Raw genomic sequence first — 27,359 nt, forward strand, 5'->3', positions numbered from 1 at the left:
TAAGAAACCACTGTCTTTAAACATACAGGGCTAGGCACTGAAAAAACACTCACCCACAGAAGGGAGCTCAGGGGCATCTCTTTTCTCACATCATGTCTGAAACAAAAAAGGCCCAAACAATAAACCTCCAACCAAAGTTGACTTCTGAATGAATCCCCCGACCAGCAACCAGCATCTTATCAACATGAAATGCAACCCTTGGAACAATCCCTGAAAACTATAAGTAAACAACAGGAAGCAACTATAAATCCCAAATGTAAAGTAAAACAGAAACTCCTCAGTTGTGCCCGGATCCTGGCCAGATCCGGAGGGCGATTGGTGATGTATCTTTCTTAATCACTATAGCTAGCTTTATGTAGTAATGACTAGGTGCATTACCTTGCTTATTCTTTCTGCTGCTTTAAACTAAAGTAAAATAAGCCTATTTCTTTAGCTTGGTGTCTGTGTCCTTTGTGTTAGCCCCGTCAATTGGCAAAACAAACTTAGTGTCACAGACAGGATCAGAACAAAATGTCATTTTTTAAACCTAAATGTAATGAATCAGCTCCATCCGAAATTCCTGGATGGGAATACCTTCCCTATAGCTCACTGGCTCTCGAGTGGGTTAAGGTCGGAGGACCATGTGAACAGTGGGAAAGTTGAGTAAAAGAAGCTGAACCATTGGATGTATTAAAATGCATCCAAAAATTATCTATCAAAAAAGGAAAAAAAAATTGTGTGTTCAGGAAGACAGGGATGGGTTTTGTTAACAGCATTTTGGAAACAGCACCAACAGAAAGAAGAACTGTTGTTAAAGTGCTCCCACATGGAGCAACAGATGTGTGATTTGCAGAATCAAATTGTAATGTTACAGTGTCAAAATAAGTTGCTTGCTGATAAGTTGGATACTTATCAGACTGTAGCTGAAAGAGCTGCGGTAAGGGTTGTACAGTATAAGAAAAGAAGGGGACAAGTAAATCATGGGAAAGTGCATTCTGTGATTGCAGAAGCAGGGGTACAGTGGGGTCCTGACAGATGGGATGGAGATATTTGGGATTCTACGGGTTCTGATGAGGCTGATTCCTCAGATGAACTTGTGGATGTAAAACCAGTGTGGAGACGGAAAACAGAATTGGATACTAATGGGCAACAAATAAGGAAAGATGTGATAGAGGATTATACTCAGCATGAAATAAATGATATAATTGAAAGATTTAAGCAGAGACTGGGGGAATCTCTACTCTCTTGGATGGTGCGTTTGCATGATCAGGGAGCAGCAGGGGTAACCCTAGATCCAGAGGACTCTAGGAAGTTTTTATTTTTGAGTTCTGATTCCTTTGTGCAAGATGCATTCCGAAATAATCCTCAGGATACAAATTTTCTAACCTTGGCTGCCTGGGGATGTAATAATAAATACCCCACAGAGAATGATTGGTCAGGTGTGGAACATCCCTGGTATACTTTTCAAGATCGTATACAGTGGATGAAGGAGGAAGGGATGAAATTGGCAATCTTTATAGGAGACCCTGACACAGTGATGCAAGATGCCTTGTCTGTCACTCATAGGAATCGATTGATTAAAACTGCCCCACCAGCATATAAAAATGTAATAATGACTCTCTTAATTAATGAGACAGAAAATCCCATTGATGAGATACTTGAAAAAATACAGCAGCTAGGTGATCTTGGAGAATGGGGCCCCCAAGAAAATGTAGGAAACCGAGATACTCGGGACAGCCCTAAAGGAAATGAGAACAGAGTTTCTCGCAAGGAAATGTTTACAGCTTTATTGAAGGATGGCATATCTCGTGAAAAGACTGATGGTGTTCCAACCAACGAGCTGTGGCGAATATACGAACAAAGAGGGCTGAATAAGCCTAGCAAGGGAGTGTAGAGTTCTGAAACTAAGAATTCAGGGGTAACTCAGCCTACAGCATCACTTCCTGAGCCTCAGCGGGACTTCCCATCTGCACACGGTAGGCCCTCCACAGGCAGAACAGTTGTTTCAGGGGAAAGGGAGGATTGGGAGCCATATTCTGATTTATACCCATGGAAGGAGACTAGGGAAATAGTCCAGCATAGTAAACAGGAATGAAATTACAGCCAAGCTCCAGTGCAATGGGCACAGAAGGACTGACAGCCCCATGTGGAGGTCCAAATATTTTGGAAAAAACAGTCCTCACAAACAGTAAAAGCCTTCATTGACACAGGAGGAGAGGCCTCCTTGATATATGGAAATCCAAAGAAATTTAAAGGACAACCTGTAATTATTACAGGTCTGGGAGGGAAACAAATTGAAGCTATACAAAGTCAAATAGAAATGAAAATAGGAAACCTCCCAAAACAACTGTATTCAGTCATGATTTTCCCCATTCCTGAATATATAACAGGAATAGACATTTTGAAGGGACTAACTTTGAATCTCCCAGATGGTTTGTACCAGTTAGGGGTGAAAAATCATATCAGTATTAGAACAATTTTAGTAGGAAAAGTAAAAATGCCTCCTGTACAGATTCCTGCTGCTACTAAATTAGTGACTATGAAACAATATAGAATTCCAGGAAGGCATGAGGAGATATCACAGACAATTAAAGATTTATCAGATGCAGGAGTACTGAAACCAGTTACCACAGCTTGGAACAATCGGGTATGGCCCGTCAAGAAAAGTGATGGGTCATGGAGAATGACAGTAGATTTTAGGGAATTAAATAAACACACCCCACAGCTTACAGCAGCTATACCCAATACTATTACTTTAATAGAAAAGGTTCAAAAGCATTCAGGGACTTGGTATGCTGTAATAGATTTAGCTAACTCCTTTTTCACTATCCCAATTACAGAGGAGCATTGGGACCAATTTGCCTTCACCTGGCAGGGACGACAGTATACCTTTACCAGATTGCCTCAGGGATAGCTGCATAGTCCAACCGTTTGCCATCAGACAGTGGCTGAGCATCTGGATAAGATAAAACTGCCTCCTCATATGCAAATAGTGCATTATATTGATGATATCCTAATTCAGGGAAACGATGAGAAGGAAGTGCAACAAATACTTGAACAGGTGGTGGATCATATGAGACAGAAAGGTTGGGAAATTAATCCTAACAAGATTCAAGAACCATCCCAAACGGTAAATTTTTTAGGAATTCAATGGCATTGTGGGCATCAGGAAATATTACCCAAAGCTCGACAGAAAATTTTGGATTATGCAGTACCACAAAATAAAAATGAGGCACAGAGATTTATTGGATTGTTTGGTTTTTGCCTGCAGCATATTCCTCATTTAGGACATATTCTGACTCTTTTGTATAAAGTAACAAGGAAAAAATACGAGTTTGAATGGGGGAATGAACAGCAAGCTGCTTTTGAGTCAGCAAAGGAAGCTATTCAAAAGGCCCTAAATTTGTGGCCAGTGCAGGAAGGAGAAGTGGAGTTAAATGTGTCAGTAAATGGATTACATGCCAATTGGAGCCTATGGCAAAAACAGGGAAAGAAAAAGGTTCCCTTAGGTTTTTGGGGATGAAATCTGCCAGAGGCAGGAAACAATTATATGCCTTTTGAGAAACAACTGTTAGGATGTTATTGAGTGTTGGTAGAAACAGAAGAGCTTACAATAGGACATGAAGTGTCACTTTGTCCTGAAATTCCTATCATGTAATGGGTTAAAAGCTCTCCTAAAACCCATCGAATTGGGCATGCTCAAGAATTGAATATCATAAAGTGGAAATGGTATATTCAGGATAGGGCCAAGGTAGGGGTTGGCAGAGTAGCTACCCTCCACGAGCGAGTACCTACTGCCCCCACAGGTGATCGAGAAATGAACCCTGATTTCACAGTTGAACAGGAATCCCCAGTACGATGGGGAAAAGCTTTAGATCAATTAACACCCTCTGAAAAGGAACATGCTTGGTTCCCTAATGGATCAGCTAAGTATACAGGAGGGGAGAGGTTTTGGAAAGCAGTAGCTTATTATCCCCATCTAGAAAAATTTTTAGAAATTATGAGAGAAGGGAAAAGCAGCCAATATGCTGAATTATATGCAGCTTATATGGTCTTGAAACAAGAATATCTAGGAGAATATCATTTATATATGGATTCCTGGTCAGTAGCTAGTGGGTTAGCTACTTGGCTGCCTACATGAGTAGCCAAAGACTGGAAAATATACTCCAAAGAAGTCTGGGGAAAGGAATTGTGGAAAGATATTTGGGAAATAGTACAGAGGACTAAGGTGACTATGTTTCATGTTGATGCTCATAGTAATACAAACACTTTAGAATGACTTTATAGCTCTGTTGTAGACAACTGGGCAAAGATTTCCCAAGCTGGATTAGAATTCCCTCAGAAGGAGGATCATGAAGGCTTGGAAAAATGGGCTCACCAAAAGTGTGGGCACCTTGGAGAGAAAGCCACTTACAGGTGGGCCCAAGAGCATGGCATAACAATGTCATTTGATATGATCAAAACTATAATCGCCCAGTACCCAGTGTGCCAACATTTTCACAAATGCCCGGTGCCTAATATTGTGAAAGGACAACTGGGGAGAGGAAAATTGCCAGGACAAATTTGGAAAATGGATTATATTGGGCCTTTACCCCAGGACCAAGGGTGTAAATATGTCTGCACTGCTGTAGATACATATTCTGGATATTTGATTGCCCATCTTTGTAAGAAAGCTAGTCATCATAGTACTATGTGTACTATAGACATAATAATTTTGTACTATGGAATTCCATTGCAGATTCAAACTGAAAATGGGTCTCATTTTTGAAAGAAATTTGTCCAACAGTATGCTGAGCAGCAAAATATTCAGTGTTTTTTTCATATACCGCACTATCCACAAGCTGCAGGACTGATTGAACGAATGAACGGATTGTTGAAAGAGCAGTTGAGGAAGTTAGGAGATGGGAACCTATGCCAATGGAAAACTCATCTCACAGATGCTCTCCATATCCTTAACAATAGGCCCATTGGGGAAATGGAAACCGCTTTGATGCACATGACTACACCCAATTTGCAAATAAAACCTCTGACAGTAAGTGAGACTTTGACTTACTGGGAAATTGTTCTGGATGCTATGACCCCTTACCGGGCCACTCCAGAGGCTGCAGGGCTAGATCTCTATGCATTGGAATTGATCAAGATAAACCAAAAACAGATGAGAGTTATCAATACTGGAATAGGAATTCAAATTCCTCCAGGACACTTTGGTTTGATAACTGCTCGTTCGAGCCTAGCCTTGGAAAGTATTCATGTTATGGGAGGAGTAATTGGTGCAGATTATCAGGGAGAAATTAAAGTAATTCTGTTAAACAATGGTGAACAAGATTTGATTATTCATCCCCATGACAGAATAGCACAATTATTGATATTTCCAGTTTTGAAAGCAATTGTGAAAAGAGGGGATCCACCTCAAGTCACCACTGTTCATGGAGATAAAGAGTTTGGATCAACTAATTTCAGTAACGGAGCTAAAGTATGGGTCCAAAGTTCAAGTGGACCTCCTGAACCAGCTGAAGTAATAGCCACAGGAAAAGACAATACTGTTTTAATCATGAAACCTGGACAGGAAAAATGGGAATATGTTCCTGCAACTAAATGTTATCTGCAAGAATAACTAGATGTTTTAAGATTCTGTTTTTTAGATCCTGCTAAGATGGATTTGCCTGTGTATCGTCATGGTTCATTTGGGAAAGGCTTTTACCCCAGGATGGCCATTGGAAGGTCCACAAGAGACACCACTTAGGTGGTAATGGAAAAATGCAACCAAGACAAGACAACAGGATGACTTCCGATGCAAAGCCAATTCTGCCTGTATCATAGCCAATCTAACTTTCAGTACTCAGTTTATTGGAACATTCAGTGAATCTGTATAAATGGACAATCTTGCCCAAAAGTTTTGATATGTTTGTGGAAATTAGTGCTAAGCATGTTTGTATAGTAACAACTTATAAAAATATTATAGAAATGTATAATCTAACTACTCCATTTTTGGGATGCCTCAGAAATGTATTCTATCTCATCTGGCACGGAAGATGTATACTTTTTGTTCAACGCATGAAGAACAACTAAACATGTACTGGCAACCCCAAAGCTTAGGACTTAATGGAATCATCTTATCTCTGACTCCTCTGAAAGCCATCATGGAACAATCAGAACATTTGTGTTGACACCTAGAACAATGAAACAAAACTCTGTCAGACTCTCTGATACAGACTGTAATCAACTAATGTCATTAGCTAGCCAGATGGAGAAGGAGACTGCACACCACTGGTGGGACATCTTTACTGGATATTCACCCTCTGCAACCCAAGTGTTGAATTTCTTAATACATCCTCTTATAATATTGCTAGTTATCATTATTATTACTTTATATAATTGTTATGTATGGTATTGTATCAAACGGATAGAGCAAACATATTGGGTTCTTGCAAAGGGGTCGTGATCTTCACTCATAAGTCAAAGGACCAATTGAAATAAAAAAGGCCCAAACAATAGGCCTCAAACCAAAGTTGACTTCTGAGTGAATCCCCCGACCAGCAACCAGCATCTTATCAGCATGAAGCAACCAGCATCTTATCAACATTAAATGCAACGCTGGGAACAATCCCTGAAAACTATAAGTAAACAACAGGAAGTAACTATAAATCCCAAATGTAAAGAAAAACAGAAACTCCTCAAATGTGCCCGGATCCTGGCCAGATCCGGGCACACCTGAGTGAGGCATGTGAATCTACCAGATATCTCCTGTGCATTTTTTATAGATTAGTTTGTTAAACTGTATGAAAGCCGGACCCTCTCACAGCAAAGACAGAGATCTCACCTACGAGAGGACGCCCTGCGTAGGACTTCCCAATTGCCAGGAAAGGCTCTCCAACCCTCCACTGTGACGGGGCTCCCCAGCTGATGCACGGATCTGGATGATGGTGAAGTATGAGGGCGATTGGTGATGTATCTTTCTTAATCACTACAGCTTTCTTTATGTAGTAATGACTAGGTGCATTACCTTGCTTATTCTTTCTGCTGATCTAAACTAAAGTAAAATAAGCCTATTTCTTTAGCTTGGTGTCTGTGTCCTTTGTGTTAGCCCCATCAATTGGCAAAAAAACATCCTAAGAACTGAGGTTAGACACAGAGAGCAGCAGAGCATTGGGCTATTCCTATGAGACAGTAACCTCTCCTCTTTTATCTTTCTTTCACAAAAATAGTCTGGCTGCAAGCTACACAGTCCTGCCTGAGTTTCAGGGCTTCGTGGTAAATTTGCAAGGATTTGGTGAATAGGTCTCAAAAGACTCATGTGAAGGCCCTGTACAGACTGTGGTGTACCATGGTTGTCAACAAACTTCACCTCTCCGATATTGCCATGAGCACTGTGACAGTAGCTTACAAAAGCCCTGATAAAGGCCACCACAAGACAGACAGGCTCAGGATCTCATCTGGTAGAAATTCTTCAAGCTCAGAGGGCAAGATGAGGTGTAAGGAAAGTCAGTGGGGACATCTCCAAGAAAGCAGTGAGTTCTTCTGTTTAATGATTCATGTAAAGCTTGAATCTGCAAACTGACTTTGTATCCATGCAGTTGTAGAGCACTTAACAGACCCACCGAAGCTGGGAACAGAATAATTAAAATTTGCTAGGTCACAGGCTTTTTTATTCTGGCCAATGACAGATTATTTCTAATAGGCACAAAATGCAGTGACATTATAAGGCTTTTCTTACAAGCAAGGGTCTAGTGTTTCTGTCTGGTCTCCATAAGTACAGTCAATCCAGCTGAAACATAACACCACAACTGCTGGGACGGGTGGTTTTCAAAAGTAAGCCAGGCTGAACTTGGAAATTTAATCAAAAGAAAAGAGAGCACAGAGTGGTGACAGTGGAAAGTCTGTATCACACCTCATCTTGAGCAAACTACAGGTTGATCACAGATGAACCAGCCTTTCTGTGAGGGAAGATGGTGCCTGAAGGGTGAGGTGCAGTGGGGGGAAAAAAGGACAAAGGTTTCTCATCCGAGTCCCAGTGAGAGGAGTGCCTCAACATTATTTGGACAACTAGATATTGGCCTCCCTGTTGTTCAATTTAAGAAGCACTTACACAGTAGTCTGACTTGAAAAACAGAGCTTAAGTATCCAGACTGGTGTCAGGCTAAGAAATCAGGAAACCATTTCATTTCTAAGTGCCATTTAGTCTCTTTCTAGCCATGAGCCGTATCCTGTGATTTTTACCTGAAGCCTCATTTTCTTTTGCTTCAATATGCCTCCTGAATTTTAACATGGATAGCACTTGTGTACTTCATTCAGCACTTAGTTGCCTAAAATACTGATTAAAAAAGTATTAAAATATGGATTTATAACTGACTTTGGGGCATTCAGTTTTGAAGAATAGCTCCTCCTTTTCTTAAATGCTAACACAAAGATTGCTTGACAAAGCCAAAAGGAGAGTTTGAAAGTTTGATTCATTGTTTAATATCCAGTTCTAGCTGTTTACAAGTAGGGTTTGTCTTGCCGTTCATAATTTCTGTTATATTCCTTCCAAGCATTTATTCGACTCAGTTAAATTAGATAATGTTGAATTCACCTCAACATTTATGCCTGGCAACAGCCTTTGCGGTCACAAGGCGATGATTTCATTAGAGGAACCGAGCAGAAGTGGAAGGAATGTGGGGTGTGAGAGGGGAAAAAAAAAGCTTTTGTTGAAACACAAATATCTTCTGTGAGACCGATTTGAGCAATTATAGCTCTGGCACTGTGATAGCAAGGGGATGTGGGAATAAATACCAGCCAAGCTCTTCTCTCACTATAAATATTCTCTTTTTTCCTAAATCAGCTCAGGCATGGTCTCTGCTCAAACCCCTCTTCTCTCCTGACCAGAGAACCGTGCTTGGGGCCAGGCTGCTCTGCCACGTCCTGCCCAGCCCGCAGAGCTGCCTGTGCCGTGCAGGAGCGCCACAAACTGTCATCTGAATTTTGTGTCACAGCCCCCCAGCATCCCATTTTGTACCAGCAAAGGACGCCAGTGGCAGCACAACCCGGGGGGAGGTGATGCTGGATATAGCAGTTACCCTTCAAACATTCCCCATTCCTTAGATAACTGCATAGCATTGCTTGTGTGCAGCAGTCTCTATACCCACACTTAGAGGTCACGCATATTTTGCAGTATAGTTATTTGGTTATCAAAGGTATTGCTGATGTTTCAGATAAGGACTGGAATTTTCTATATATAATTAACAGTAGGGGGTGGTACTTTTTTGGATAATGGGATTTTTAGATGCTGGAGGTTGAAAGAGAGTGGAAAAGGGAGGCACATATGATCTTTCATATAAATTAGTCTGGTGATAATGCCCGGCTCACGCTCCCTTCACTCACCCTTTGATGTTCAGACCATGCATCAGATGTGAAAAGAATGACTGACAGTGCTGAAAAAACGCATGGTGTCTAAATGAACTCACTGGGGCTCATCACTCCCAGTTTTGACATTTTAATCTGAGCCCCTCAGCTTCTAACAGTTTGATTCACCTTCTTTTTTTTTTTCCCCCAGATCTGCGTTGTTGAAAACTGGCCATCTCCAAGCCATCTCCAGAAGACAGAGACAGTCCTTCCCATGTATCACAAACCTCTCTAACCGGTGTCTGCAGGTGTATCTGTCCCCCATCGCTTTCCACTACTGCCATCCTGCTTCAGGATTTGGCTTGCAAGGCCAGTGTCTGCCAGCTGCCTGCCTTCACATCCCATACATATTTGCCATGAGGAGGCAGTGGCAAAGGATTTTGGCTTTGCCCAAGCAGCCACAGTAATTCCTGTGCAGACCACAGGACGACTGCTCTCCCTGTCAGACCTTGGGGATCCCCATCAACATCAGTGTGCATCCCTGAGCTGCTGTGTATGGCTTTCTCTGCAGACAGACTGGATGGCACTGAACAGGCAGACCAAATTCTGGGCTTGGACAGTACCTCCCCTCCTTACCACAGGGCCTTGCCAGGCACTGCTGTGCAGGGGACCCGCTCCAGCCTGTCCCAGAGAATAACTGTGAGACTAGGCACGAGGGTGCCACTGAGGGGTAGAAAGGGCACTGACTCACTGAATTCTTATACAGCAAAGATGCTCTCAGCATCTTCATGGCTTCTATCAAAAAACTGGCTTAGCCAGGTTTATGTGAACATCACAGACGTACTGCTGACTGACTGGATATACTGTCATTTAAAGAAATTTGTAAAATGAGATAATAACTGTTATGTTGTTTCCTTGTAGTCACAAGAGACTATGACTGAACCTTCCTAAAACCTCATGTTAATGGAGGAGGGACAGTTTCTCTGCTAATAGCAAATACCATTCTGAAACTTGGGGTCCTTTGCTATTTTACAACCCTTTCACCCTCCCAGTCACTGCAATTCATTCAGCTCCTCAAGGCATTTCTTTCTGCAGTGATTCTACAGGAGAAAGCAGCTCCTGGACACATTCACTTCTTACAGAGAAGCACTGTCTACCCTGCTCTGCAGGGCCCAGCAGCTCTGATGCCCCGGCTGTGGGATGGCTTCACCTGAGGGTGAGGTCTGGGCTTGTGCCAAATCCACTACAGCCTCCTGCATCCTTCTGTGTGCACAAAGAACGCGTAGGCCTACGGACCAGACAAGAGCTGTGCCATTCCCTGAGCAGCTGTCAAGCTGGATAGTTAGTCAACCAGGACCCCAGGTAGCAGATCATTAGGTAAATCGAAGCACAGCCTTTGTGGTCAACTGGAGAACACTGGGATTCATACTCTGCCTTAAACTGCCTATGGGCACATCAGTGTGATTCCCCTGTATTTGCAATTGCCTGTCTTTAAAAGGCAAAATGGTACTCAATGAATGGCCTAAGAGGTATAGGTGAAAATCGGTCTTAGGTTTGGTCATTATTTTGGTGATTCTAGCTCTGTACATCAACAGGTATACCCAAGCTAAGAAAAGACTCAATTTAGTATGTGTCATTTTAATCTTTGATTACTTTTTAGCATTTGAATAATGGCTTTTGTGACAGATGTGATGTGCCACATTTCCAAACTTTTAGAGGGAAACAATGACCTTCCATTTTTCAGGAGCTGCTCAGCTACTGAACTCTGTTGCCAAATGCTGCAAATAATCATTTCAGCCAGCAATGGCTGGGTAATCCCAGTGTGACATTTCATATCCTGTTCACTTTTCAATGATTTATTTGTAATTTCTGCTAAACCACAGTTAAAGTTGTCCAACGCTTGGCTTCTAGATGAGTAACAGATAACCCTTGCCAACAGCACAGTCTGTTTTGAAGGCAAATGTAACTAGGAGACTGAGAATAAATTGATAGGTTAAAAGGTGGTATATGGGAACTGATGCCCACATCTGTGTCTGAACGCCAACTTCCAGAGCGTAGTGCTGTCATCCAGCTGATCTTCCTCTCTTTTCCTCTGCTGCCCTTGGCCTAAAGCAAAAGCACCTCTCTGTAATCAGAGCTGAGCCTGAAAAAGAAGAAACTCACAAAAATATCCTTTCAGAAAAAAAGAAAGGCTTCTTAAAAACAAGTCCTCCCGTTTTTGCTTTTGTCACTGCCCATACTTCGGTACCGGCTCCATCCAGGCCCCAGGATATTTTACACTTTAGCTCTCTGATCCAATCCAGTCTGGTTAGTCCTGTCCTCGCTGCAATCGTACGCTGGGAGTGTCGGCCTCACCTTGGATTACTTCTTGGGAGCCTTCCCCAACAGCAGCACCCCAGTCCCCTCTCTGCTGCGGCAGGAACATCCCTAGGAGTTGCACTCCTCGCAGTGGCAGGAGAGGATGTAGCGGTAGGTGGCAGTGAGCCGCATGCCCCCCGAGCATCGCAACCGCATGGCCTTCAGCTTGGAGGTCTGGGGCCGGCAGCAGTGGCAGGTGGAGCGGAAAGGCTGCTTCAGGACGGTGCTGAAAGAAACCAGCGGCTCCGAGCGCGACGTCTGGCTGCAGCGCCCTTCGCAGCGAGCCAGCAGCACCATCTGCGAAGGGAAAGAGACAGGTTAGGAAATGCGTCCCCGTGGCTGCCAGCGCACAGCTAACAACGGCAGATGGGCAACTCCTTCCAGTCTGTCTGGTCTTCCTTCACTTACTGCATCTCCCCTCCTTGATGAGGGCACTGAGCCCCGCAGAGTGCCTTGTCCCCAAGCTGTGCCCGAGAGGACAAAGAAGGTAACATGGGCAGGACTAAAAACAAGGCTCCTCCTGGAGTCCCAGGAACAAACACCAATAAGGATTACAGGGCCTGGTTTTCTGAAAGCTGACCTCAGGACTTGAAACAATCACAGCCAGCCCTGCTTTCCAGGCATGGTGACTGCAACTGTGACTTACTAACCCCAGATTTGTGGCATCCAAACCCTTGAATCATCAGCCAGAATGATACTTCAGTTGAATATATGCTAGTGATCAGCAGAACTGGTCCTCAGGGCCCATGAATCTCTCAGATGGTTAGATATATAAACATATAAAGTAGAAATATAAAGAAGATGCTTAGTTTATTGTTTCTAAAGAAGTAATTTTCTAGATACCTCCTTTTACAAAGATCACCTTAAACATGCATGTGAATTTATTTATGTGTGTATATATATAATTGCATCAGTTCTACCTGTATAAAATGCACTGCATAACATAAGGTTGTGAAAATGTAAACAAGATGAACTCATTGCCAAACATGAGGGTTCACTAGTGAAATTTTCCAAAAGAAATGCAGGCTCCATGGTTCTTATCTTCCTGAGTTCACTGACTGAACTATGACCAGAACAAGGTAACTTGCACAAAGGGAGTCACTAAGGAAGGAAAGCCTGTGGGGAGTCACCTACTCCCCTTCCCAACAATCCCTTGTTGAGCAGAGATGGATAGAGTCTCTTAAGATCTATATAAAATATGAAAAGGGTCTTCTAAAGCTCAGGGAATTATGTGGTTAGAAACAGCTATTACCACCTTGATAACGGGTAAGTCATAGAAACAGAACAGTTTGGGCGGGAAGGGACCTTAAAGATCACCTAGTTCCAACCCCCCTGCCATGGGCAGGGACACCTCCCACCAAACCAGGCTGCTCAAAGCCCCGTCCAGCCTGGCCTTGAACCCTTCCAGGGAGGGGGCAGCCACAGCTTCTCTGGGCAGCCTGTGCCAGTGTCTCACCACACTCACAGTAAAGAAGTTCTTCCTTCTAGCTGATCTAAATATACCCTCTTTCAGTTTAAAACCTTTGCCCATCATTCTATCACTACACTGACTGATAAAGAGTTCCTCCCCATCTTTCCTGTAGCCCCCTTTAAGTACTGGAAGGCCACAATAAGGTCTCCCCGGAGCCTTCTCTTCTTCAGGATGAACAGCCCCAACTCTCTCAGCCAGTCCGTATAAGGGAGTTGCTCCAGCTCCCTGATCATCTCCATGGCCTCCTCTGGCCCCACTCGAGCAGGGCCATGTCCATCTTATGCTGGGAACCTCAGAGCTGGACACAGGACTGCAGGTGGGACCTCACAAGAGTGGAGTAGAGGGACAGAATCCCCTCCCTCAATCCACTGGCCACATTTCTCTTGATGCAGCCCAGGACACGGTTGGCTTTCTGGGCTGCAAGTGCACATTGCTGGCTCATAGACAGTTTTTCATCCACCAATATCCCCACATCCTTCTCCTTAGGGCTGCTCTCCATCCACTCACTGCCCGGACTGTATCTGTCCTTGGGATTGCCTCGACCCATGTGCAAGACCTTGCACTTGGCCTGTTGAACTTCATGAGGTTGCACAGGCCCACCTCTCAAGCCTGTCCAGGTCCCTCTGGATGACACCCCTTCCCTCCAGTGTGTTGACCACACTACACAACTCGGTGCCTTTGTCAAACTTGTTGAGGGTGCACTCAGTCCCACTGTCCATGTCACCAACAGAGATGTTAAACACTACCAGTCCCGTGCAGAATGCCACTCATTACTGCTCTCCACTTGGCCATCAAACCATTGACCACAACTCTTTGAGTGTAGACAAGTGTTGGACAAGTTCAAACAAACTCTTACACCTTCATGGGGAATAAAATACTAAGTCCATATCAGCTAATTCTGCTTAACAAACACAAATTTAAAAATGAACTTATTGTATCATCCAAACAAGGTCAACATGTGACAGAGGTGAGAAAGTAGGCAGTAAAACAGTCATAAGTCTATCCTGTAACCAAGGAACAAAATTACATTTTAACCATGCTGCACATATCTCATGTTTTTTTCCAGACAATCTGAAAGGATAACCACAGATGTGACAGCAAATATTTTACGTTAAACTTTTTTTGAGCTTCTTTCACTACACATGATCAATTGGCTGCAAATCTCCAAGTCCTGCAAGCAGGTATGACAAATGTTTAATTTTCTCTTCAGTCATGAGGAAATGTGAGAGAGAGAATATTCCTGGTATCAAGGAGGAAATACCAGCACTGTCTGTGTCCATGGGAAAGGCACTGATTATCCACTGTACAGTGCTTAAAAATTGCTCTTCCAGGAGTACTTGCATGCTAAATGGTTTGCTTGGAAATGTATTAATATATTAACAACTACACTTCCAGTCAACATAGACAGATCACAAGGAAGATGTCTCAATGAGCTGATGATCTGGAGTTGGTACAATCTTGTTTCTTGGTTTAATTAAGATATGGGTTCTTGTTTGCCATCCTTCATGATTTATAGCATACATTTATGGTACCCTTCCTATGATGCTGCATATTCAGCAAATTCACTTCAACAGTTAGTAGTAATGTGCTGGGAAGGAAATTTCAGTGTACTGTTGAGCCACACCTTGTCTTTAGATGCATCAACTACGTCAAGCTCCTTAATACCAGTGTCTTTAGTGTACACAAGAACGGGGAAAGGAACAATTATTACAGTGCTAACACCCCATTACTGACAGAGGATTCACTTTTTTCCCCTTGATAAACAAAACTCATTTCCCATAGGGACAGACAGGCAGTATTTGAAGAGCTACACAGGTATCTTTCCCGTGTTACAAAGGAAAGACAGCAAATTGGGACATCTAAAACAGTTAGTTCCCTCTCCAGCATCTTGACAGCTCTTGTTAGGTCCCCCACTTTGACCAGTTCACCAGACTGTGTGCAGTCTCTGTCACAGGCTATTGCCAAGCGTTTGGCTGAAGAGGAGGGTGAAGAGCAGCTGGCAACCACTTGAAGGTTGCAAAGACAACAGAGCCCAACTCACCTCAGGAATGTCAAAGGGGGATGTGCAACAGCCAAAAGTTGCTTTTTGGGAGGTTCAGAGGACCTCCAGAATCTCTTCCAACCAACATTTCTGTGATTCTGTGATTTCAGCCCAAATATGACAGCACGTGTTTCTGTATGGTGGAGGTGACTTCTAACGGTTGAAGCTTCTGAAGCTGGAACAATCGCTTCTGATACTGTTACCCTAAGGACTTTTTATGGCACACGTCTGGTCCTGTATCTGCAAATGCCTTCAGAAATGCCAGGGGAAAAAAAAAAAAAAAAAAAGCAAACCAAAACAAACAAAGCAAAAAAAAAAAAAAAACCAAAACAAACCAAAACAAACAACAAAACCCTAAGGAACAGGATTAAGGACTACATAAGAGTTGCAGCAGTGTAATTGCAGGGTAGAATTATCTGATGTGCCAATATCTGTGTCTCAATACATTTCTTATGAGCAAGTTTTCTAATGCAAAACGAGTCAATATTTCTTGAACGTGCAACTGCATTTCTATTTGCTTAACAAGCCTTTTATTTAAAAACATGTTTTAGTCTGTGGAGATTCTATGGAGATTCTAATTTCAATCTCAAGTTTTGTTGGCTACTCAGGTTTTCACAAGGTTATGGTCAGTAGTTGTAGTAGTAAAATTACACTGTGCTGGTTTTATGCCCTGTCTGGATGACAGTGTAAATTTTTACAAATGGCACAGCACCATGGGTATCAGGTCAAACTCGCAGGATAAAAAAATTTCAGATTTTCCGTTTTGATAGCTTTCTAAACTTCTGGGCTAATCTGAAGTCCTCAGCAAAATTTAACCTCCTCCTCCTCATAAATACAGAACAACACCAGTGGATTTTGGCAGGTGTGCAAATGAGCTGGAAATAGCATGTACTTTAAAAGCTTTGCTTTGCCATTTAATCAATCACACCAGCTGCTTATTGCATCGTATACTATAGCGCAATAGAGATTATCGCCTAAATAATTAGTAATGCTATGATGGCATAGCACAGTAATACAGTGGGTGTATATATAGTAAAAACGTGTGGGTATTTTATAACCTGATATGCATGGCTCTTGGCTCCTGGCTCCCCTCGTCCCCCACACATGTGAGCTTCTGTGTGTCACCTTGCAATTCTGGATCCGGAAGCACAGCGTGCTACAACGTGGGAACCACAGGGCTCTCGCATGTATGAGCAGCGAGGGAAGAAGAGGTTTTCTTACTTATAATCAGCAGTCTCATAGGTATCTGGAAGGCCATGAAAGAGAGCAGCCTGAATCTGAGCATTTGACTCTGAACATTTGAGCTATATTCTGGAAATTCAGAAGTTGTGAACTGGTTTGTTATTAACAGTGATTGTGGTTCTCTTTTCTGCACTCTTCAGCAACAAACTGAGGCCCAAAAGCAAGTGGCCTGAGATGCACAAGAACAGACTTTCACACAGTAGCCATGGCCTGGCTGCAAGCAAGCATTACTGGAAATTTCCTCAGTCACATCATAAGTAAATGTCTTCAAACATTTGCTAAACTTTTCTTCATCTGGTCCATGTCTCTCTGGGCTGGATTCTTTCGTGTGAGGCTGTCAGTGGTAGCACACTTCTGGCACATCTGGAGGAAGCACTTGTGACAGACAACATTGCAATTTAGGAGGCTCTGGTTGCAGTGATGAGGCAATCCAGCACATCGATGAAGACCAGTAGGTCTCTGTGATAGAGGTCAGGCAGAATCCAATATGGTCAGGAAAAACAATACCTCAGGAGCTGATACAAATATTTCCTTGAAGTCAAACGAAAACACTGTTTTTCAGGAACCTTTTTCCATCTCTCTTTTGTTCCTCTATTATACATTCTGTTACTATAATGGACTACATTTCTGAAAGCTTTGGAAACCTGTTTTCAACATCTGCTTCAGGTCACAAGCAAGAGGGGTTTTAATGATTAAATTACATTGGGTGGATGTTTCCAAATGCAACAAAACTGCTTCCTATGTGGGTACAACTGGCAGCCTCCACAGATAAGCATGGTGGACACAATCTTTTTTTAACCAAGGTGGACAGCAAACATAATATATCTTGCAATTTCAGAATCCATTTTTAACCTCTGTAATTCTATTCTGCACTAAAAGGGAAAACATACAGAGTGAAAAAGGATGGCTTGATGGAATCAATATATCACTCCAAAAAAGGGCAAAGTCTCCGCTTGACATCAATTTTCAGCCCAAGCTTTACAATGGAAGTTCAGTGGAAACAGGAGGCACCGTAACTAACATAGCAATTCCCACAGAACCTTACTTTTTTTGACTTGTTTATATTTTATCATGATATATATAGGAACAGACATAGTAGCTAATTTTCATTAGCAAGTCTAATATTGGTCTGTGTTTATAAGCTAGATCCAGAACAGAAGCCATATGTCTACCAGGATGATTCAGATCCCTGAGACCTTAAAAAAAAAGAACTTGATTTAACAAGCAGAGAGAAGTTTTCTAGGAAATGTCAAAATTATTTTGCTTTGTATGGGAACTGTTTTCATTTTCCACTTCATGACAAAGTCCATATAACTTGCAGTATTGTTAAACAACTGTTATTGAAACCGTTGTGGAATTTGGGAAGCCAAGAGATGTGATAATATTTTCAAACATGATTTCCATTAAAGGCTTGTTTTAAAAAAAAAAGACACTGACATTTTTGCAGTCAGAGTTACAAATGTTTATGTCAACAGCTTTTTTCTCAAAGCTCAGTTTTGAAATAATATGGTTTTCATTACAATGCGTTCTGTGTTCTCATTTCCATCAGTCCCACTCCTAAAGGCGTGATTGCTTTTCTCTGTCATTGGAGATGCTACGAAATTGATTTGTTGGTGGGTTTCCTTCCTTCCTTCCTTCCTTCCTTCCTTCCTTCCTTCCTTCCTTCCTTCCTTCCTTCCTTCCTTCCTTCCTTCCTTCCTTCCTTCCTTCCTTCCTTCCTTCCTTCCTTCCTTCCTTCCTTCCTTCCTGCCTTCCTGCCTTCCTGCCTTCCTGCCTTCCTGCCTTCCTGCCTTCCTGCCTTCCTTCCTGCCTTCCTTCCTGCCTTCCTTCCTGCCTTCCTTCCTGCCTTCCTGCCTTCCTGCCTTCCTGCCTTCCTGCCTTCCTGCCTTCCTTCCTGCCTTCCTTCCTGCCTTCCTTGATGGTAAAAAGGTCTAGTCTAGGCTAAAAGCAAACCAAAAGATCTCTCCTGAATCACAACTAATGCATGATTTTACTGTCTGAACTCAGAAGCAGTAGGGAAAAAGTCTCTGACCTCCCACTACTGTGGATCAGTCATGGTTATGCAAATCTGGGCAGTAGCACAGCTGTGAGACCGGTGTAAGGCAGCCCAGAGCAGGGCTTTCCCCAGTTTTGAGGCCATCAGCTGGCAAGCAGGCACAGGACAAGCCCCGTAGAAGATGCACAGCCAGGGCAGCCTCTGTCCTGGTGCACAGGGGGAGCGCAGAACACCGAGCGTGCCTTATTTTCCATTAATGCTTCTCTCTGTACTTTATTTTAAATTTTATGGCCTGCTGCTACCTGTGGAATTACCTCACCTCCACGCTGGTCACGGGAAGCAAATGACTTGTTCTGCACACAAAGTCACCTGGGGGTCTCAGCAGCCAGCGCTGCATCCATGTGAACTGCATGGGTCCTCTCTCCTCAGAAATGCTCCCAGGATCTCCGCTGCTGGGGTTTGCCATCAGGGAACACTGCAGGCAGCCCTCTTGTCCTGCACCCCGCCACAGACCTGCCTCCCATCGCTCGCTTACCCAGCGCAGGGCTGGCAAAAGCACTGGCACTGGCACTTGTTCCCTTTCATTAATCCAGGGATGTGGGTGCCTAAGGCAAAGCCACTTTCTGTGGGACAGAGGGATGGTCCAGGCAGAGACTGTACATCTGAATGTGCTCTGGGTTAACTCAGCCGGAACAAATTAGGACAAGACAAAAGGGACCAGCAAGGATTTTCCCATTGTTTCTCTCCATTCTTTTTCTTCATGCAATGAAATAAATGACTGTAGGCTACATGAGCAGGCTGCTAAACCATTTTGACACAAAATTTTTCAGGCTTTAAAGCTCAATTGAAAGACAATCTTGTATTTCCTTCTGCTCCTAAACCCTACAGTAAACATCTGATTGTCATTCTGCATGAAAACAAAGGCCTTGAAAATAAATAGGGAAAAAGAATTAGCAATGTTTTTCACGTGCTTTTTTCATTACCATTTTACAACTTGATTCTTTATCTCAGTACTTCACCTCGAAAGTTATAAATTTACATATTCTGGATTAAAGACTCGCTTAAAGGAGGGGGTGATTGGGATGATCTAAGTTTACAAACTAGCCCATCTACTTGACACAGGTGGCTACGATCTCAACATGCTCCTCTGGATCTTACCATATACTGCATGTTAACTTTACCATCATGGTGTGTTTCTCCTTTAGAAAAGGTGAAGATTGTCAAGAGCCTTTCTCGCCAGTCCCAGTTCCGAAGTACACACTCAGATGTCTCTACATCTGTATGTCTTTGCAGCTACATTTTGGTAATAAGGAGCAAATCACCCAAAATGGCTCATTTTAACAACTCTGCCAACACAGCACCCCTCTGCAAGGGGGTGAGGGAAGTCCTTACCTTTGAGCTGCACTTGTAGAGGGGGTGACTGATGGAGTCGACGTAGTGATGCCTCATACAGCGGCTGGGGTCGGAGTCAATCATGAAGGAACTGTCTGTTTTACTGTCTGTGTCTCCCATCATTGCCAGGAGTGAGAGCATGGAAATCGAAGCTGCAAGTACATGACTTCCCATTGTCAAGGAACTTCTCGCTGATAACAGCAGAGGGAGGTAGAGTATTAAAAAACCTTCAAATACTGGCAGCCACTTCCTTTCCAGGATGGTGAAAGGTCTGGTTTAAGTCTCTTAGTTGTCATTCTGCTTCTCGAGTTGGAGTTTGCCGAGATTGTAATCCGTCAAAGAATCTCCTGCGTAGTTGGAATAAAAACAACATAAATCACTATCCTGACCAAGAAGACGTCTGGAGAAAAACAGACATAAATAATATTAAGACACACAGGATTTTTGCTAGCCAAAATATACACTCTGAGTGAGCATCATTCCCACAGTAGGTAGAGTATATGGCATTAGGAAGGAGATGTCAGGGCCTTGTTACTTTAAGCATGGCTGTCATTTTACTGGGGAGAACCTTTTGACTTTTAACGTCACAAGTGGTGCAATGTTAATCTTTTACATTGGTGATGTCCCTAATGGGTTCCCCTCAAAATTGGCAATTAGTGACACATTAGAGATTTCTGCAAATTGGAAGGACTGTGTATCTACCCAAAGTGTCAAAGTGGGGCAAAGCTAGGCTGCCTCCTGCATTACAGATGGGAATTTATGGCCCAGGTAGCACATGGAAAGGCTGGAGGCAGGTTGAACACCCTGGCTTTAGGGGCTGAATGTCAGTTTTGTGCACTTGCTGTGCTGCAGGGCCAAAGAGCACCCCCAGGATGGAGGGATGCTGAGGGTCCCAGCCCAGGCATGAGCAAAGCGGTCCCCCAGAAAGCTTGCTGAGCACGGACCTGCACTGCATGAAGGACTACCTAAGTCTCTGGCTGCCCTGCTCCCCTGAGTACCAAACTCGTATGCACACAGTTAGGCAAGCCTTACGTGCTTACTCGTCAGGCTGTACTGGCTCAGTGTCAGTCTCTTCCCCATTTATTAAAGAGCAGCGTTTGAAAAATACATTATATTCCATAATATCGAGGCACATCCCAGCTATCAATTAGGACAAAAATATGTTCAGGTGGAGTCATGTAGATATCAAGCCAGGCATCTGCATTTCTGGTGATTGTTGGAGACCAAGAGATCCCCCAGAAGGCTAGCACAGGACAGCCCCTGAAACGCTGCCTGGAGTCCTGTGCCAGCAGGAAAAGGAAGTCATCTCCCCCAGCTGCTTCATTACAGCCCTTTGATCCTTCTCACAAAGCCCTTAGACTCAAATGGGTGATTTAATTTTGCTTTTACTACAAGCAACTACAGCTTGAAAGAGCTGTGAACTATCCATCTAAATACAACCTGATGAAGCAAAGGATAATCATAAATTAAGTTAAAAGTGTGAGGACTTTCTGAAGAAACTTTTGACAAAACAGTTCCCTGGTCACACAGAAATGCTCTCCCAGAGCCTCTTGCTTATTTAAAGAGCTGATGTGTGCCTTTATTGCCTTATACAAGCGTCTTTCAAAACTGTTTTCTGGTTTGCTGGCTGTACTCTAAACCAACTGATACTCATCTCCCAAACAGCCTGAAATTACGAGGCCTCCTCACCAGAGTGCTTGATGATTTGTGTATTGCTTTATAGCTTGCTCAAACGCTTTTGTGAGAGGGGAGTATAGCAGTGAGAAACACTTCCAGAGTTCATCCAAGTTGGGAGTCCGGACTTGTCAGGCTGAAGTGACATACAAGGTCTCACACTGGGAAGAAATGTAATTAGGGATGCTCTGTGTTTTAGACATTTTTTAAAGCCTTTTTTGGGTTTCAAACTATTGTCCATGTGCCTAAGGAGGAGAGGAAAAATGATGTGACTGTAGATTTAATAGGCAATTTTCTTTTTTCCCGGAGTCTGACCTATGACCTCATATATTTTCCTCAAGCAAATGTTTTTCGGTGGGTATGGCATTAAAAAAAAACTACGTCTCTGCAGTATGAGGAACTTAAACAACACTAAACACTTAGGATCTTGGATACAGTTATGTACAGTCTCATTCATGTCAATAAATATCCCTCCAAACATTTTAGCAGAGTAAGAGAGAAATCTCTTGGTCATGGGAACTAGGAGACACTCCTTCCCAGAAGTGAACTGTTCTACTCTGGTTTATGCAGATGATGCCCAAGGATTAACTAACAGGAGGAGTGATAACACTTCTTTTTTTTTTTTTTTTTTTAATATATTTAACCTTTTACCTACATTCCTATTCTTCTTTATAAAGAGGCTGACCAAAACACGTTGCTTGGCAAGGTCTCTCTCCAACATAGTTAATCAGTATTACACACCCAGTAATTCCCTCTCTGTCCAAATATATTTACTTGATATTGGACGGTCTCATCCCATGTAATGTTACACCCAGGGATCCCCATTTCCCACTCTTTGTCTCACTGTTAATTTTGTGCTTCTATATCTTTCTATGGTTTTGATCAGTATGATTTAATACACTGAGAGAAATCTGGAGTCCTGGCTCAGTTTTCAAAGGCTTATCTCTCTAGTTTTCTTCAGGAAATAATTGGATGACATAGAGTCTGCCTCATGAAAACACACTGAGAAAGCTGGAAAGAAGCAGGGAACAATGTGAGAAAAGGAAGATAACTGTACCTTCTTCAGGATAAGCATAGCACAATACAAAAAGTATTAACACTTTCAAAATCTTTTAAAATTGCCCTGATACTTCCCTGGCAAGGAAATGTAGCAGGCTTTGATAACAAAACTGACAGAAGAAAAAAGTACTGTTATCACATACTTGTTAGTAAAAAGAGAGACCATGGAGGTAAATATGACTCATCTTTTGTGAAAAAACTGTGTACAGTTGTTGATAGACATACTGGCAAAATGAGTGTGTAGGTATCGGAAGCAGGACTGCAGACAACACTGGGCTATTTGCACATGCCAGTATTTCCTGACATACCTATGTGAAGTATACACATACATTTTTCAAGTACCTATGACTTATATAATTGAGATATATGGAAAAAAGTCTCACAGGGACATTCAAACATATAGACACTATATGTGCAGATTTTTGATTGTGTAAAGAAAGTCTAAATATTTTCACTCAGGTACATCACCATGGTGAAGTATGTTGACATGACATTTTCCATTTCTGGCTGATACTGTGCAATTTCAGTGGCATTTCACTTTAAATTAACATTCTTCTTTTTTAAAAAAAAAAAAAAAAAAGAAAAGAAAAAAGTTGTATTCCTTTTTGAAATGTTATCTGAAATTATAAAATCCTAGACAATACATAATATCAGGAGTGACATGTAGCTTCCAGTCTACCTTTCTGTCCAAAACCAGAAGCAAGTACACATGTAATCATTAATCATTATAGCTGTACTTATGTTGACATTTTGTTTCATTTGGAAACTACAGATTTTTAAATCACAATTAACAATTTCACACAGAATTTGGGTTTTTACTCTATTTAAGCTGGTTTTTCCTCAGTTTCTTTTCATGTGAAAAACTGTCATAAACAGCTCATCTGCCAAGCTAACAAAAAGGAACCTAAAATTCTTCCTCTTTATAGCATCCTGTAAAGAAAAAGATGCAAAAGTGACTTCATATTCCTAGGATGAAAATTGGCTACGGAAGTATTTGGCCTAACAGTGGATGAAAATCACTGCTTCCCATTTTTTCAGAATTCACTGATATGGGCATAACACGTTGTTAGCAATAAGCTTATAGTGCCCTTTCCATATAACTAGTTTTCAGGAATTCATAGAGACATAACATGCTAAAAGCTGTTTACAGCTGTTATCTAAAACTGCTACAGATGTTACCTAAAAACTGCAAGGAAAAATAGAAGACATCCCAAAGGAAGACTGTATGAACATACAATCCAAGACCGTATTGCACATGGACATAGGGGCAGTTAAGGTTATTTTTCCAGTTTTATGTTGTTATTAACTGCTTTTTGAATGCTGAAATGAAGATTTCTTACCAGAGTCTTAATATCATTTAGAGAGTGGTGAAAGTTAAGATTTTGTTTTGCTTTAAGGACAGAAGAAAATTCCGTCATCTGGAATTATTTAGCCAGTCACTTTGTGAGAACGTAAACAGAAATTCCCTCTTTGCTATGTATCTTGGAAAAAATAAAGAGCTGAGCAATTCTCCAATGGTCTGTTGGATCTGCACCACTTTTACCCTGGAAGGTAGGAAGGGAGCAATGGAAAAGCTCATTCATGGTGTACTTCTACTTGGCTGTTACTAACTCCTGAGCCCCCAGAATTAGGCATGCACGTATGTTCAGCTTGGGCTTCGTTTGCTGTGCATTTTCTGTATTTGAGACTCCTGCTCGACGATGAGGGTACAATTCAAGTCATTCAATGCCTTTTATGTTTCAGAGGCTGCCAAAATCCCGTTGAAGCATCAGTGTGCATATATAACTAAGCATGGCCTTGCATGCAGTGCATATTTAGTAAACACAATTACTTGGATCTTACCATGTGGTTCCCTCATTCTGAATTTGTTATGTAAACAGAAGAGTTGCAAGACTACTCATTTTCTCCACACTACAGCCCTAAAAAAGTGTCATTAGCCATATACGTATATATATATGTGTGTGTGTGTATGTGTCATTCACCCCTGCTGCTCTGACAAAAAAACAACGAAGATCTTTATGAGACCAAAAGGGATTTCTCAAGAACTTTATATAACCTGGAAAAGTTCAGGCCAGAAAGATGAGGGTTTGGGAGTTTTGCACTCCAAGGTCTGGACTAGAGTGGAAATGACTGTGTTAGGCAAACTACACTGTTGGGCTACACCAGGGTTTATTCTGCAGGGTTAAACACTGCCACGAGAAGGGCCATGAAAAGGGTTGGTGTTGGAAAGGCCAGGAGGAGCAATCTGTGCTGGAGATGACCTCCAGTCCCCCAGCCCCAGACACAGAGTAGCACTGCGGTGTCCCCACTGCTGCCGCCTGGCCACGGTGCTAGCATGGCCTGTGGCCACCCACCACCAGGATCTCTGAATGACAGATATGTGCTTTCAGAGAACTTGGGGAATCATTGTTTCTGCTCCTGCAATGAGTTGCCAAGGCCTCAGCTGGGCAGTCAGCTGGGGGGACCCTGTGTACAGAGCTGCCCCACACTTGACCACAGCTCCCGCATGACAGTTCTTTTGCTAGGGCTACCCTTGTGAAGGGGTACCCCTCTCCCAAAGCCATGTGTTGTTCTGCATATCCACAGCTCAAGTCTTGCTCCAAGGCCACATCTCTGCTGGGACATTAAAGCCCCCTGGAGTGTCTCTCCAGCCCTGTGGCCGCGTGGCGTGGTCTGTTCACAGACCTCCTGAACCTGCACAGCACTCAGTGGCTTCCAGCCCACGCACCATGCCCAGGAACCACCTGTGAAGCACTGTGTGCTATGGGAAAAATACATATGAGTGACCATCTGAGCAATTTAAGAGAACAGTTTATCTAGTAGGAGAGATGACTTAAGATGCTGTGCCTGATTGTGGTTTCTGTTGAATCAACCCAGAGTCTTTATCAGCTCCAGTGTATGCTTTAGCTCTGTAAATACATGTAATCGTCTTTTCATCTAGTTATTTCACTGTGGCCATTTCTGCTCCAGTAATGAAGTAACTGGCCTCCTATATGTGCTCCTCACTCTGCTCTGCAGCCGCCTTTCAAAACACCTGACAAAGTGACTGAGCGACCATGTGGCAGCCGGGAAGCAGCAGGTGAACACAAAGAACTCCAGTTGTTTGTGAAATGCCTCTGTGCAACATTTGAACAGGTTTCTTCCCCTCCCGAGACAGGGCAAATACCAATCTAAATATTTTGAGTGAGACCCTTATAGGTCTAAATAAGTGAAATGCTTTCCCAAGGCCTTCTTGTGCCAAATGAGTGTTTGCCCTGCTGACATCCAGCTGTGCTGAAGCTTGTCCCCTTTGACACCAAGGGCAATGTTCTCACCCATTGTACGGGAGCTCTGTCCACCCAGCAGGTTGCAGGGTGGTGTGCAACTGCAAGGAGGTTACATGGATAACACGCACTCCTGGCCAGAGCTGGAAGCAGCTGGAGGGCAAGAGAAGGGAAGGAAAAAGGCAGTAAAAAGGAAAACAGGGTCAAAAGAAGAGATTTAAGCCTCTTCATCTGGGTGTCCACAAGAGAGAAGCATATCTTCTGGTCCTACAGAGGCTGCGCTGTCCTACCACCCACCCACCAGCAACTACAGAGCATTGTCCCATAAAAAAACAAGAAGATAAAATGGATGCTACCTCTGAACAGTCAGAAATGTCAAACATGCTGATGGTAGTTGAGAGAACCTCCTGCACATCATTTTCTTCTGTGAGGCTTCACTAAGTCTTTTAATATTTAAGGAGATGGACACCTGCAGCTGTAAGCAGACTGAAAAAATAGGAAGACCAAGGCAATCAAAGAGCAAGAAACAGCATAGTAATTTCAGCAAGTAACTGCTGCAAGCACCCCAGTAAGCACCGGCACACATGGGATGAGCATGCAATGGACTGGTTCCCCGGGCTTTGATGGGGCGGCTCATGTAAGGCCCCGAAAAGTGTTCACGCAGCAGGGACCCAGTGCGTGAGGTGGAACAAATTAAGCTGAAGAGCACTTGAGATGGCTGAGATTCTCTCTCCTTTGCAAGAATACTTCCATTCCTTCAGGTAGCTAGGAGAGCGGGAGCTGACACTGCCTTCCTGATAGGCGGTTGAAATAACAAACTCTAGTGGGTACTGCAAGCTGGCGCCCTGCCAGCAGACAAGCACAGGCCAACATGGAGGAAAGGTTTTTAATACACTCGCAAAGAATAACTACTGGTAGACAAAAGAGTGCTTGTATTTTTACTCTTCCCTTTTCCTGCTTCCAGGAAACTTTAAATAGATTGATTAGGGGCATGTATGGGATCTCTCTCTAATGAGCTAGTAGAGCCATTTAATGGCGAGGTGATGCTAGTCTTGGATTCTTTCTTTATTCTCGTGTCTCACTGAATATCAAAGTAGCCATGGTCTTGAGTCTGGGACAGGAACTGAGAAGAATACAGTTTTCCACTTGCTCATCCAGAGGGTGCTGGATGGGGTCACTCCTTGGTGAAGCACCAGGCACAGAGCCGAGCTGTGTAAGTAAGACCACCCAACCCTCTCTGGAGGCAATCCAGCAAGGGTGGCTTCTGGATAAAGTGCAAATATTCTCAGCCAAGCATTAGCCGTAGAATTTGTTTCAGTAACTAGCTCTACTTTAGTCTTATGACCCAACATGAGGCAAAATGACACTTGGCCAAATTACATGTTCCTGAGAGGTCTAGGACATTTGGACATGTGTCCTCTACCTGTTGGAGTGTGTTCCAAGCAGATGGGCAGTTTTTGCTCTCTGTCTCTCACATATTTTCTAGAGAACTCAAGGGATTGTAGTTGTCAATAGACACAGGAGTAGGGATAGGTTTCTTATTCTTTAATATTAAACAAAGACATC

The 27,359-nt window shown here is 42.9% G+C and overlaps 1 protein-coding gene across 6 annotated transcripts in view; it reads right to left on the bottom strand.

Annotated features, from left to right (window-relative positions):
- LOC104361183 (norrin cystine knot growth factor NDP) overlaps positions 1 to 27,359 on the bottom strand; it is a 38,743-nt gene that overhangs the window by 6,811 nt on the left and 4,573 nt on the right. For 2 of the 6 annotated variants that reach the window (XR_004407273.2, XR_006164944.1), the window contains 3 exons: positions 19,798 to 20,144; positions 10,951 to 11,952; positions 54 to 96 (listed from right to left, as the gene is read on the bottom strand). Coding sequence is in view for 1 of the 6 variants with exons in the window: in XM_032994462.2 (XP_032850353.1) it covers positions 11,725 to 11,952; positions 19,798 to 19,971 (402 nt within the window). In the remaining 5 variants the exon portion in view is untranslated. Of the gene's footprint in view, positions 1 to 53; positions 97 to 10,915; positions 11,953 to 19,797; positions 20,145 to 26,149; positions 26,280 to 27,359 lie in introns of those variants that run through there. The other 4 variants (XR_006164945.1, XR_004407275.2, XR_004407276.2 and 1 more) reach the window with 4 other exon arrangements.

Source organism: Tyto alba, unplaced genomic scaffold (assembly GCF_018691265.1).
Source record: "Tyto alba isolate M040663 unplaced genomic scaffold, T.alba_DEE_v4.0 Super-Scaffold_14, whole genome shotgun sequence".
NCBI lineage: Eukaryota > Metazoa > Chordata > Aves > Strigiformes > Tytonidae > Tyto > Tyto alba.